General features: G+C 47.9%; 1 protein-coding gene across 3 annotated transcripts in view; it reads right to left on the minus strand.

Moving 5' to 3' along the window:
- The window catches only part of RECQL5 (RecQ like helicase 5), a 47,958-nt gene that overhangs the window by 7,165 nt on the left and 26,924 nt on the right, over window positions 1-13,869 (minus strand). For all 3 annotated transcript variants that reach the window (XM_067547567.1, XM_067547566.1, XM_067547568.1), the window contains 6 exons: window positions 6,350-6,577; window positions 5,149-5,248; window positions 2,594-2,630; window positions 1,667-1,725; window positions 1,429-1,502; window positions 714-807 (listed from right to left, as the gene is read on the minus strand). In XM_067547567.1, coding sequence (XP_067403668.1) covers window positions 714-807; window positions 1,429-1,502; window positions 1,667-1,725; window positions 2,594-2,630; window positions 5,149-5,248; window positions 6,350-6,577 — 592 coding nt within the window. The remainder of the gene's footprint in view (window positions 1-713; window positions 808-1,428; window positions 1,503-1,666; window positions 1,726-2,593; window positions 2,631-5,148; window positions 5,249-6,349; window positions 6,578-13,869) is intronic.

Genomic DNA, 13,869 nt, shown 5'->3' on the forward strand with positions numbered 1-13,869 from the left:
ACACGCAGGAGGCAGGGGACACAGGAGGCTCTGAGGGATGCCCCTCAGCGCCTCCCCCCCCTCACCCCACACTGCTCAGGCCAGGGGGGTGAGGCTGCCCCGTCCGAGCTGATGCCGGGCTGCGGAGCTGCAGTGGGAGAGGCGGGTGCTGCATGGCAGGTAAGTGCAGGAAGGGCGGGGCAGCGGAGCCAAGCCTGCATTTGAGCCCCCCCCAAACTTGATGTCCCCCCACCCACAGGTACAGACCCTTCCTCACAGGAGCAGCTGGGGGGCGGTGCCGGGACCCCTCCTGCCCTGCACGGGAGGGGAGCGTGTGAGGCCTGAGGGGGGCCACAAATGTAGGCTGGGACCCTGGGCACCGGGGAGCCTCGGTACCCCACTGTATTGTGTAATGCTGGTGCAGTCAGGGTGGTTTTAAGCCGAGGTCACTCTCTGGCGGCTGGATAAGTTTTTATAGCACTTCACGGAGATGCATGTTCCTGTACCAAGGGAAGGGCCCCCTGTGGGTTTCCGAGCAACACTTGGACTGCAGCCAACAGGGAGGGAGAATCCAGAGATAAAGGCTCCTCCTGGAAATGAGGCAGGGCAGGGTGGAGAGCCGGAACATGCACATCCACAGAGGGAATGCGCCCCCTGGAGTCTACACACACCATGCTCAAACGCCAGGAGGGAGCAGCTCCAGCCCTTCTCCCGGCCACCCCCCAGCTGCCTACCTTCTTTAGCACAGTCGCCTTGTACAAGTTGGACATTTTACTGCTTCTGAAAGCCTCGTACTCCATCTCCACGGCGCACGCGTGAGGATCTGACCTGCAACACACGCTTCGGTCAGTTCAGGTAGGACACGTCTCTCCACTTGTAAAAGGAGCGCTCGTGCTGGGGAAGCGTCTCCCGCAGGGGTGAAGAATTCACATCCTTTGAGTCTTGACTGGGTCAGGGCCAGAGTGAAAGCAGAGCTGGGATTTAAGCCTGAACGTGTAAATACGGCCCAGGGTAGTTAAGGGCTGTTTTAGTGCCTGGCAGGGACACAGCAGATTTCAGTCAAAGCATGTCTCTCCCCTCTTGCACATTTGGAGAGTCTCCTCTGGTCTGCGTGGGGCTGTGTGCAGTGAGCTATCCCCCTGTGGTGGGCAAAGGGGAAGAGGAAGCCCTGAAATCACCAGAAACAGAACTAGTAGGACTAGAACCCAGAAGGCCCCATGCCCAGCTCAGAGCACTCTGTGGGGGCCTTGGTGATGCTAAGGGGAGCTGAACTCAGCTGTGGGGTCCAGCAGGAGATGTGAATGGGGAAGGAGGGAGGAACACGGCACTTCAGGCTTCTCCCAGAGCCCCACAGGTGATTCCCTGTACATAATGATCTTGCTCACAGCAGGGAGGGCCCTGCTATTCAGGACCTCATCTCTCCCCTCCTTCCTGAGCCTTGTTTTATACCCATTTCCTGTCAGGGCTGTCTTCTGATTGCTGCTCAGAGCTTCTACCAACATCTTCAAGCAGTGTTCTCGGGCCTAAAACCAAAGGAGAGAGAGGAGATCCTCTTGCAGGAATGACATTGTCTTTCTCCCCCACATACCCAAAGGGAGAGGAAGCAGCAGGCAGCACCTCTGGCCTATCTCAGAAGAGAGTTACCAGCAGGAGGTTGAGCACTGAAATCAAGCAGGTCTCTCCTTACCTTGACTGTGAGTTTGGAGATTTTCCGGCTGGAGGCGTCTTTCAAGGGGCAGCCCGCATCTACCACAGAAGTGACGTTTTAAAGGGATGCTCTCCACCCTTCCATTCCTTACCACGTCACCCACCTCCCGTACCAGGCGGGGTGTTAGCACGATACCTCTTGGGAACTGCCCTCCCGCCAAGACACCCAAGGGCAGTTACGAAGTTCCCTTTGAACAGGGGAAGGACACATTCAAGAACAGGAGGAAGCGGAGGTGAGATTTCCCAGGGGTGAGTGTGTCTACGGCACAAGCATCAGACTCGCTGCTCTTCAAAGTGCTCTCAGTCCCAGTGAGCCCCTTTCAGGGCATTCAATTCGAAGACAAAAACACCTTATTCAGGGTGCTATGGGAGGGGCGGGGGGGAATGTTGAACAGATTGCGTAGGGCACTCTGGTCTGTGGCAATAATTCCACTTCATGACAAAAGCTCCAAACAGCACAGGTCAAAATGGCAAAACTTCCCTCAGGTGCTCAGTGCCATAACTGGGATATTTAAACGCTGCACAAAATTAAAGAGGCTGAAGGCCCAGATCAAAAGGTGTTTCTTGCAGGCTTATTCCCCTGGGGCAGGCTGTATCAGAAAGATGCAAGCTACATCTTGACCTGACCAATGTCCGTTTTGGGCTTAGACCCATCTCTTCCCGCAAAGAGATCCACAGCCAGGGACCCACTGCTCTGGTCCTGGTGCCCGACAGTTGGAGCATGGGTCGATCCAGCTGTGTCATCTTTGTGGAACATCTAGTCACAGGAAAGGACCAGGTTGTATTCCTTGCTGGTTACCCTACGTGTTGATGCTACTTGAGACAACCACAATGTTCTCCTTCCCCATAGAACTCTCTCACTGAGCAAGACCATCTGGTAATACTATAAAGCAAAGGAGAGAGCTACCTGGAGGAACAAAGTTGTCTTTTTCTGGTTCTTTTCCCTGTAGGAAAAGAGAGAGTGAGGTCAAACATTTCCATCATGAGCAACATATATGAAGGACTACAGAAAACACAAGAGGACCTGTATGCAGCTCCAATCACCTGTTCCAGGAAAGACGATGCCAATAAAAGTTCAGGGAAGGCAGCAAAAAGGACAGAAGCGATCGGGAAGCAGGTAAGGGTTGCAAAGGAAAGGCCAGAGACAAGGGGCTGACTGGAGCCAGTCAAATATTAGATACGTTAAAGCAGCAGTAGGGCGCGTGGGTGTGTGTAGCAACAGCTCATCGGTGATGCTAGTAGAAAATGTAGTCTAATGGCCAGAGCAGAAGACTAAGGGTTGTCTACATCAGTGGTTCTCAAACAGGCGTACGCATGCCCCTGGGGGTATGCAGAGGTCTTCTAAGAGGTACATCAACTCATCTAGATATTTTCCTAGTTTTACAACAGGCTACATAAATCGTATCAGTGAAGTCAGTACAAACTAAAATTTCATACAGACAATGACTTGTTTCTTCTGCTCTATCTACTATACACTGAAATGCAAGTACAATATTTATATTCCAGTTGATTTATTTTATAATTATATGGTAAAATGAGAAAGTCAGTAATGTTTCAGTAATAATGCGCTGTGACACTTTTGTATTCTTATGTCTGATTTTGTAAGCAAGTAGTTTTTAAGTGAGATGAAACTAGGGGTCCACAAGACAAATTAGACTCCTGAAAGGGATACAGTAGTTGGAAAGGTTGGGCCACTGGTCTACATGAACAATCAGTTTGCAGCAAGCTGGGGTGTGAATCTACTCTGCATTAGCCTGGGAAGGACAAACTGTCCATGCCCCAGGGACCTTGCTGACATGCATTAGCAGTTCATTAATGTGCTCTTATTTCATCCCGTTTCAAAGAGGACTAGATTAAAGCACATCAATGACCTGTTAGTGTGCATCAGCAGGGTCCACTCAGTCAGTCAGTCAGTCCATGGCAACCTGGTGTGGGACAGATTCACACCCCAGCTTGCGGGGAACTAACCGTTCATATAGACGAGCCCGAGGAGACAGGACTGCTGGGTTCTATTTCCAGCACTGCCACTTCTTCCTGAGACACGCTGGGCTACTCACTTAACCTCTCTGTGTCTTGTTACATGATGCTGCAGATGGGTCAAAGTAATGCTTACCTGTCCTCACAGTGGTGGGGTGAGGCTGAATTCGTTAGTGTGTAAAGCACTGAGATGCTTGGCAGAAAAGCTCCAGAGGAAGATGAAGTATTATCACTATGATGTTAGAGGTTCAGAAGGTTAAATACAGGTGACGCTACCAGTGGGTCTTTCTGAGTTCATCCTCCCGCTCCAGCAATAGTCATTAAATCCTTGTGGGTGAGTCGGGTGGGGCCAGGAGCACAGGAATCAAGGGAGGGAAGGGGGAAGAATGAGGGGCAGAAGGTGCAATTTCTCTGCACTTGTTGGTTCCCCTCTTGGCAGCCCTTCTTTATCCCTCTCTGCTGGGGTTTATGCTGAAGGGCACAGACATAGGCTGCTGTCCTTTCCACTTCTTCCTGGAGCAGAAATGCAGGCTCCCAGTTTATCAGAGACTTATCACCTAGCTGGACACAAAGATACTATTCATTCAATTATCTGACCCCTGAGGACGAATCGGAGACCCTGCACTTTTGGAGGTTTAAGATTACAGGCCTTGAGAGCAGTTTGAAGAGACTCAGGACAACTATTTTCTAAAAAGAGAGCTATTAATAGTAACAAGCTAGTTCCCTTTATGCCAGTCTCCATTCACAAGAATCCCATCACTCCCCAAGATCCTTCATCTTTTTCCATGCAATAGCTTGTAGAGGGACAGAAGCCATCAGTTTTCATAGCACATCCTCCCTTTACGCTGCCCCTTACCAACGGAGGGCTCTGGAGATTGGTCCGTGAGCTGAGGGCCAGCTGGAGATCCAGCGACCATCCACCCCTCTGCACACCCAGCCCCTGAAGGAATCCGTAGAGGAGTGAGGTCGTGCTAAGTTTTCAGCAGAGATCACTTTGCACTGTGGAATGTCAATGGAAACATATTTCCAGGAAGCAGGAGGAATAGTCAGGCGGCTCCTGAATCTGAGCAGATGGCTCTGACTTTTGGTGGAGCCCCAAAGTTTGTGGGAAATCAGAGGGACTGAGGTGGGGGCTGGAAGCCACCCCTGACAGAATGGCTTCAGGACAAATTAGCTCAGGAAACCTTGTAGAGTTTTTCCTCCTCTGAGCACCCCACTCCACAGAAAAACTAGCATGAGAGGATCTGGTCCAGAGTCTAGAGACAAGGCCTGTATATATAAATTTCGTAATAAACTAGAGAGGGCTATGCTAGCTCTTAGATTTACAGACTTCCTGGTTCTTATTTGCCAATATGTCCATTACATAAAGCCTCTCTGATCGTCCTGCTGCTGCGAACAGGAAGCTGCTATGTCTGCAGCAGTGACACGCACATCGCCCAGAGGCCAAAAGCCCTCTGGTCTCTTACAGAAGGGATGTCAACTCACTTTGCGCAGGTTCATCTGCTTTTTGTAGAAGTTGTTCCACTCCCGTTTCTGACTTTCCTCACTGGCTTCATCCCCACTCCCGCCGTTTCCTTCGTCATACCTGGAGGATAGGGCAGGAGCGTTAGGAGAGGGATACAAATTCCTGCAGAGGCAGCAGTAGCTGGTGTAAAGGCCTTAGAAACCTGGATCATAACAGGAAGGCATTTTCTAATGGACTTTTATGAGCCCACCTCAGATCTCAATTCTGCCACCCTTACTCAAGTTGAGCAGAGCTTCCTCCGCTAAGAATCCACTGAAATCAACAGCAGTGAGTAAGGCTGGCCCAGCTGGGGTTGTCAGTGATCATTACAGCTTTGAACAGACAAGCAGCACAAGATCAATAAAGCAGGTGGCAAATAGGGCCCTGTGTTAAAGCAATAGCCCTGTGTCCCTGGAGTCCTGGGCTCAGGGTCACTAGTAATTTGGCCTCATCCTACTGTCCAGGGTCATCTGACGACTAAAGCTACCAATCGGTGTCCACCTGTCAGAGGGGCAGTCCGTGGTGCCGTTCATAGCAGAGTCGCATTGGTAGAAGGGTGCAGGGAAGCTTGCCCTGTGTCTGACCGCATGTGCCTGCAGCCCAGCAATGCAAAGAGCCTTTTCCTTTCAAGCACAAAATCCCCTCTTGAAATAGGACTTAGAGTGGAGATAAATAGTAATATCACCACGCCACATGTCTACAGCACTAACGTCCAAGTGTGCTAAGCACGACATCAATGTAATCAGGCTTCCCATTCCCATTTTACAGATGGGGAAAATGGAATCACAGAGGTTAAGCAACTTGCCCTAGGTTAGTGAGTCATTAGGACTAGAATCTGGGAGAAGTCTGGAGCTAGCCACTTGATTACAGTCTCTCTAAAGTCTAGTTCCTCTGTCTCCCAGCCCAGATGCAAAATTCAGGCCAGTTCCTTGAACCAACTACATTCTGAGGGGCAATCAGTTGTTCTAGATGATCTGAGGACAGCTTCTGGCTCCCAAGGATATGAATCTGACTGAGCCAGCCACAGTGTGTGGAAAAAGGTTCCAGCGCCTTAATGCCATAAGTGACAGGAAACCACCACACAGAAATACCTGCTGAAATTACAAGCAGCTGGGCTGGGAGCTCCATCCTCCCCAACATAACATGCCACAGCCTCTGGGAGGCTGAGAAATCAATCCGAACCTGCTAAAGCCTCCGCAGCCTCTTCTCCCTCCTTCGTACAGATCTGGGTCATAGGTGTCCCGAGTGGAACCTGTGGGTCCAATGCAGGTTCTGCTCCAGCTCTTGCTGCTGAGTGCCAGGGAATCCAGCTGCTTTTTCACGGCTCCGGGGTTCTTACAGTAATCACAACACTTGTTACAATCGGGGGTGACATCTCCAAAATACTTTGCTATGGCAGCATGGCGACATCTAGGAGACAAGAGAAAGAAGGGAATAGCGACATGCTGAGGGGAGAACAATTACTGCCGGGGGGATGAAAGCATGGGGGGCATGGAAGGCAGTCTGGGAAGATATGTAATACTGCAGATCAAATCCTGTAACGGGGTGGGAAGAAGAGAATCACCAGAGGGAGAGCAACATGGGGCTGTTCCAAACCCATATATTTTGGACTTTTCAGGTGGGGTTTTCAAAGCACTCAATGTTGGCCTAACTGTCTCCCTTGAAATCAAGGGGAGTTTTATACCGACCTCTGTATGAGCAGAGTCAGGCTGACACTCAGACTCTCCAAGGGCAGTGACGCTGCAAACACAGCCACTCCGAACCCCAAGGTTACATATACTATTACCACACAAAGCAATATGATGCACAAGCAGAAATTCATCTCCACTTAAACTACGTATATGGAGAGCTAGGTGGAAGGGGAAAATAGACCTATTAGTTTATGCATACTTAAAAGACTAATGATTGCAAAGGCTGCTGAAATAACGGAAGAACCAGAGACATTGTGGTTGTGGATTAGTCATACCTTACTACCCAGTTTAAGGTAAGGTTGAAAACCCACAAGTTTGACTTCTGTAAGAGCAGAGCCACAAGACGCAGACTTGAATCTTATTGTCACAGAGGGGTCCCATACACTTAGACTACTTCTGGTCTCTTGCATAAACATGTCCCATGTTAGAGCCATTTGATCAGTTTGGAGTTATGAGATAAACATGTATTTAGATCAGTTTTGCTGCACAGACCCTCACTGTGTTGGATATGTCCATAGCTCATACACTGGTGAGCTTCTAATGTATTTTACATTACAAAGGTCACAGAGGTAATGCAAAGGATGATAGGCTGTATGGGAAAAGTGGTGCGCACTTTGGATTTGGACCTCCTAGATACACTGCAGCTGGATAGACAGACTTCCGCTAGCGGGGCTTGAGCTCGCACACTAAAAATAGCAGTCTGCACATTGCAGCTCTGGCAAAGACTAGGGCTAGCCATTTGAGTTCAGACCCAGGGGGTCGGCTAGTTAAGGTGCCCCAACATCCACTTTAGTGCACTACTGAGCCGAGCCAGTGCGAGTCTGTCTAGGCTCCCAGCGGCAGTGCAGACCTATCCTTAGCTAACTGGGCACACAGGGGCAGCAGTGTCCACACGAAGTGCAGACAGACATTTTCTCAAGACACAATTTTCAAATAGCCATGACTTCGTTAAATTAAGTAGACAAGTCCTCAGTGGGGACTACATTTTTGCTGCATTTCTCCTAGAACTGCTTTTTTAAATCTAAAAAAGTGCAATTGGGATTTTTTTTTAGAACAGGGAACATTTTCTTAAGCATCTCACTTTCCCATACATCACCAACAGGTGAAGGTATTTTACTTAAAATCCCCCCTACTATTCTTATGTGTTTTGTGTACTATCATCATGCCCAGGAGCTCGAGTCATGGACCAAGGCCCCACTGTGCTAGGCGCTGTACAAACACAGAACAAAAAGGATGGCCTCTGCCCCAGTGAGCACACAATTGAAGAAAATTAGTTTTCTTCTCCTCTCTCATACATGCACCACTTCTCTCTACATGAGCAGGACCATGGAAACGGATTAATGGCTAACTGCTTATTATTAATAATTTGTATGTAGCATCAGATGTATTGTGTCTAGCACATTTTGGACACATTCACTATAATGATTACACAGCACTTGGGAAACAGAGATAAAACCGTATTTTAGATGCATGGCTTGCTTTTGAATATTGGGATGGCCAAACTTACTGATCCTCTGAGCTTCATATGACAGTCTTCAGAAGTTTGAGAGCCGGGGTGCACCTGCCAAAGCACGGGGCTTGAGCCCTACTCCTGCTGAAGCCCTGAGAGCCAGCAGGCGTGCCCCATAGGGCTCAACCCTGAGATCCCACCCTCCCTGCTGTGCAGAAAGCCCTAGACTCACCACCTTGCCACAGGACAAATGCCCTGAGCTTCCCCCACCCAGTCTAGTAGGTGGAGAATGAGGGGGGAGACGAGGGGGGCACTGCGAGCCGCCCTTCAACTGTAAAAGAGCCGCGTCTGGCTCGTGAGCCCCGGTTTGGCCATCCTAGGGTGTCAAGTCTCAGCTGAAGGGTATAAGCCCCCAAAACAGTTGACAACATTGCAAGTTCTGCTGTCAGTTACAAAGATGCAACTCCAGTGGACTTTCTTCACCGGGCACATGTGTAACTCAGCAGACTCAGGCTTTGCCTCGAACAGGCTCTGCAATTTAAAACATACATTTAAAAAAGGACAACTATTCTATTAGTAGAGGGGTGGGGCCATTTCTTCTTCTCTACCAAGAGCACTCTAGCTGGCTTAGCAGCGTCAGCAGCAAAAAGCTCCCAGGTGGAAAAGAGCAAAGGAAGTATTTCCTTCACTGCAAACGGCTTTTTTAAGGCAGGTCTGATGGTGACATCTACACACAGGTGCATGGAAGGTACGGTTAAGGCTGGATTCCTGGTCAGAAGATGGTGAGGAATCCAGCACAGTATCTGTTGGCTCAAGGCATTTCAAGCAGACTCTGTTAAGAGTCCATAATGACTGCTGATTCATTAATTCTCTTGCAGCCCAGGAGTTTTGTTTTACCAAGGAGAAAAAAACAGCCAAGAGTTGGTGAAGAAACGAAAGCAGCAAGCTACAGACAAGCTCCATGTCCACACGGGTGTGTGTTGAAGTCAGAAGGAACACAGTACTACTCAGGTAAGGGGACTGGGACAGTGAATTTATTGTGCTATGTAGTCCAGGTTCCTGGAAGCTGAATAGGGGCTACTACAGAGATGGCTTTCTATCCCTCTGCAAAGCAGCACTGACTCATTCTGTTCCTGAATTCAGAGAAAGAGTTTCTTTCACGACCAGGGAAAAAGGGAGGCACATTTGATTCTCTCCCGCTTGCCCTTCCAAAAGAACCACAATTGCTGCGGGTGCTGGCAGCACCATTACAGAAATGTCAAAGGCCTTTTGCAAGTCAGTTCTTTGTTTCTCAAAAAGAAAAAAAAGGGAGGGCATTGTCTCATTTGTCTGACACACGGCACTTTTCTTGGAGTGAAGAGTGAAGCATATAACAGTGGCTGGTCATGCTTCCCTCACTCCCCTCACAGTGCTTATGTGACAGGGTTGGGAGGGTGAGGAAGATGTTTGCATGTACATTTAACTCCCTATTACCAACAAACAAGATGCCGCAGTGCCAAAGAACGGAGAAGCTCTGAAGCCACTGGTGTCCTGTTAACAGCCAAAACCTTAATGCCTCAGATAAAGGGGAAAAAACATACAGTAAAACACCTATTGTACAAACTAATTGGCAATTGAGTGGTTCATAAAATTGAACATCTCAACTACAGCTGGCACAGTGCCTAAGCTGTAGTATGGTGCACTGTACCACTTTCTTCTTGTCCTTCCAACCACTGCGAAGCAATTTCCAATGCACTGAAGAAATCAGAATGTTTGTTCTTCATAGAAATCACTTGTGTTATGTAATTTTTTCCCCGGGAAACAGGGTTTGTACAACTGGTTGTTCAGAAGATTGGTGTTTATAAAAATCTTGGTTTTATTGTACCTAGCGAATCGTTCAATGGTCTACATGGCGGGATAGCCTTCCTCAGCCGCACAAGCAATTCATTGATGCCTTGAAGTGGGAGATTTGGTTACACCCATTATCTCAGATTGCATCGTCACAAGTTTCCAGAGATTATCCAGCCCTTTAAAAATCCAGTCACAGTATTTGTCTCTCTCCCTGCAGCAGAGTTCCACAGGTTGTGACTATATGACTATTTTTTTCTAAATGTAGTCACCTTTCCTTTCACCAAGTAACCTCCCCTTGATTTTGTGCTAAGGGACAGAAAGAAAAACAAACACAGATACATTTCAGTAACGATGTGCAATGTTAGTGAAACCCTCTCACTGCGGGCAAGATAACGGGGATGTCCGTGCCCTGCCTCTCCTATCTTTATGCCACCTGCTTCTGTCCAGTGAAGAAGGTTTCAGTCCTTTATCTCCAGCTAGAGAGGGCAGATAAACTGCTAGAGAAGGGCACATTTAGCATAGCATAGCTACCACCTGCCTCTGAAAAGAAACTGCATCTCCATTGAGATACACCAGGGAGGGATGCCAGATCAGCTGAAGTAGGGCTCCCAGCCATTTGGTGGGGAGGTCCCCTTGAATGGCGCAAACCATCAAGACAACTCAGGATTAGTTAATAAAAACCAATAGGACAAATTGTTCAGCTAGTTGCCAGGTACTGAAAAAAGGCATCTTATGGATACCAGACACAAGCAGAGTGAACAATATATCGGTGGCAAGTAAGCCTCATCATCCCTTTGAGGCTGGTAGGTATTATTGTCCCCAGTATACAGAAGGGTAAATTGAGGCATCAAGAAGTTAAATGATTTGGCCAAGATCACACAGCAAATACGTAGCAGAGCCAAGAAAATAACACAAGGTTCCTGCCTCCGAGCACTACATCCTAACCACAAGATCATCCTTCCTTCCTCTTCTTTTCTAAAGGACATGGTATTGTCATTTCATTCCCTTTATTCCCAGCTTCTTCAAAGAACACAAGAGAACAGTCCATTGCCCCCTGGGAGCCAGCAGGAAACTGGAGAGCATAAAGAAAAGTTAACTGCTTTAATATGCAACAGAACTATTGAAAGGAAATCAATATAATCTCAACCCAGACTACTCCAGAGAAAGCTACCATTAATAGGAACAAAGAAGAGACCTAGCTGGCAGACACATAGGAAGTTTCTAACAAGTGTTAGCACCGTGGTCTCTGGACGTACCAGTTGCCAGGCTCTGCTTGTGCTCACTTGTCCCCTCTCTCCCCAGCACACATGTAATATGAAACTTCACATCTCCAGGACGACCAACAACAAAAAAAGAGCTCAGGCACAGACAGCAGCTGGCTGTCAGCAACAGAGTGGAGAAGAGCCAAGCGAGGAAAGAACCCCAAGCCAGAGAGGGGCAGGATGGGGGGAGAGGAACCGTGAAGTTTAAGACGACAGAAAAACAACAACAAGAGGAGGAGAAGGACAGTCCCGCGGCACTGCTGGGGTAAGGCTGGGTTGTTGTCTGTGTTCATTCCACCATAGCATCTCCATAGGACGAGGATTCAGCTGGTGAGCAGTAGCGCAAGCTTTTGTAACTGTTTGCACGGCGCACTGTGTGCAGCTGTTGAACAGAGTTTGCTAGCCTGAATCTGGTAGCGAAGGACAGTGAGGGAGGAGAGAGAAAAGCTTTCAGGAGGAGTCAGGAAAGCTGTGCTGCAATAACAGAGTTTAACGAAGGCTGCTACCTGCATGCGCTTACTCTCTTCCTCTCACACACGCTGTCTAACAGTTTGAAGCAGAAGTGATTAGCTGATTAGTGAGCATTTAAAGGGCTGTATCCTGTGCTCACTTTTCCACTAGAGTTACATGGGGCGCACCTCCATGCAGAACTTGGCCCTACCTATCAGCAGGATCTGCCACAGGGGTATTCTTTGCACAGAGATTTTCATGTATGAGTACTTAGTTTAGTCAGCAGCTTTGGTGACACCCTGCTCAATGGGAACTACCGACTTAAACCACAGCAAGCTCCAGCCAGGGAATTTTACCTAGAAGAGCTCTCGGCTGGTGCTGAGTTTGATCCCCTAAACCCTGCAGCAGGCAGAAAGCTCAGAAAACAAAACCCATTCAGAAGAACTAGCTTACTGTGCAAATTAACATAAATGTCTGTGCCCAATGGAAATAGAACGGGAAGCTTTTAAACAGCTTCCAAATCAGATTCCAGTCTGCTGTCCAAAACAGCATCAGAAACCCAAAGTTCTGGGAGAGAACACACATCTCTCAGTTAACATCTTACTTAACATGATCAAAAAGGGGGAAAAGGAAACAGAGGAGAAAGAGTCCCAAACACACAAGAATAACCTCAAGCCAGCCTTGCTTTTAGTTACCAAAGCTTCTCCCCACCCTTTTACTTCACTCACCATTTGTCACTGCAAAAGATGTAACCCAGTGAGTTCCCCTATTTTCCCCATCTGAAGCCAATTATTTCTGAATGCTGTTTGAAAGATTTTGTAAGCCTTAGCACAGAGCTGACAACTGGTGCGTTCTCCACAGAAGGCTCAAAGTTTCATCTGTTTACAAACAAGCAGGGAGAGAGACAGAAAGCCAATTCTCCCCACATGGAGCACAGAATAGAGGAATGTGAAGGATCAAGTATTTTCAGCCTCTCCTTCCATTTCCCTTTTGATCTTGCTTATTTGGAAAGGGTGCGTACATCTTACCACACACTTCTCATGCAAAGATGACAGCAGAACCTCTTGTGTAACAGTACAGTAATTACTGGGCCCTCCTGGCCTCCAAACTAGTTTTGAATTCCAGAAACTCATTAGAGTTTCCTTAAAGGGTCCGTGGTTTGTTTTAAAACATTACAGTTAAGATGGCTTCCAAACGGAAAGAATAACAAGGAGAAAAGTAGGAGAGAGAAACAGGCCAAATTTTTCTTGCAGTGAAAATCCTAAAGGGTTTTGACTGGGGGCTTATCCAACAGCAGAGGAGGAAAAATAAGCAATATGAAACATGTGTTTGGAAATAAGACAGCAGAGGCATGGTTTGCGTTACAGCTGTCACGTAGCACAGAGGCCTCTTAGCCTGTATGAAACGTGACAGAGCTACAGAAAGGCCGTTGCTGGAGGCCAACTGTACAGTGGGTTAGTACGCTAGCCATTCACCTTAGAAAGCAGAGACTTGCCTTTCCCACTTGCTTGGAGTTAAGTTTGATAAAACAGTGGATTTTAGTCCACAAGACATGCCCATAACAACTGATAGTCTGCTCAGGAAAGGCCCTGGACTGGAATAGCAAGGGGAGTGGCTAGTCAGAATTGAGGTGTCTTGCAGTAAACGGCACACTTCTAAACCCAAGCTATGTTCATTCAATTTCTGAGTTCTGGACAACGCTGTGCAGATAAGGACCCATGTGTAATAGAAAACAGCTGGAGGATGTGTTCCCAATATTGTGATGAGGCATGTGGGATCCCACTGAGAAATACCAGGCTATTGGCAGATAGCCACTTCAGGAAACATGGGGTATTTACTGGGCTTTCATAGACCTGGACACACAAACTCAAACATGGTGCACCTCATTCTGTCAACTGTCCTTGAAAATGGCTGTTCTAATTACTCCTCCATCTACTACAGAGCCGAGACCCAAGCAGCAGTAACCACAGAATGTCAGAGACCCCACTTGTTAGATTTATTTTTAATTGGGTTTGGCCT

Source organism: Emydura macquarii, unplaced genomic scaffold, assembly GCF_026122565.2.
Source record: "Emydura macquarii macquarii isolate MOO-44397 ecotype Brisbane River unplaced genomic scaffold, CSIRO-AGI_Emac_v2 contig_1230, whole genome shotgun sequence".
NCBI lineage: Eukaryota > Metazoa > Chordata > Testudines > Chelidae > Emydura > Emydura macquarii.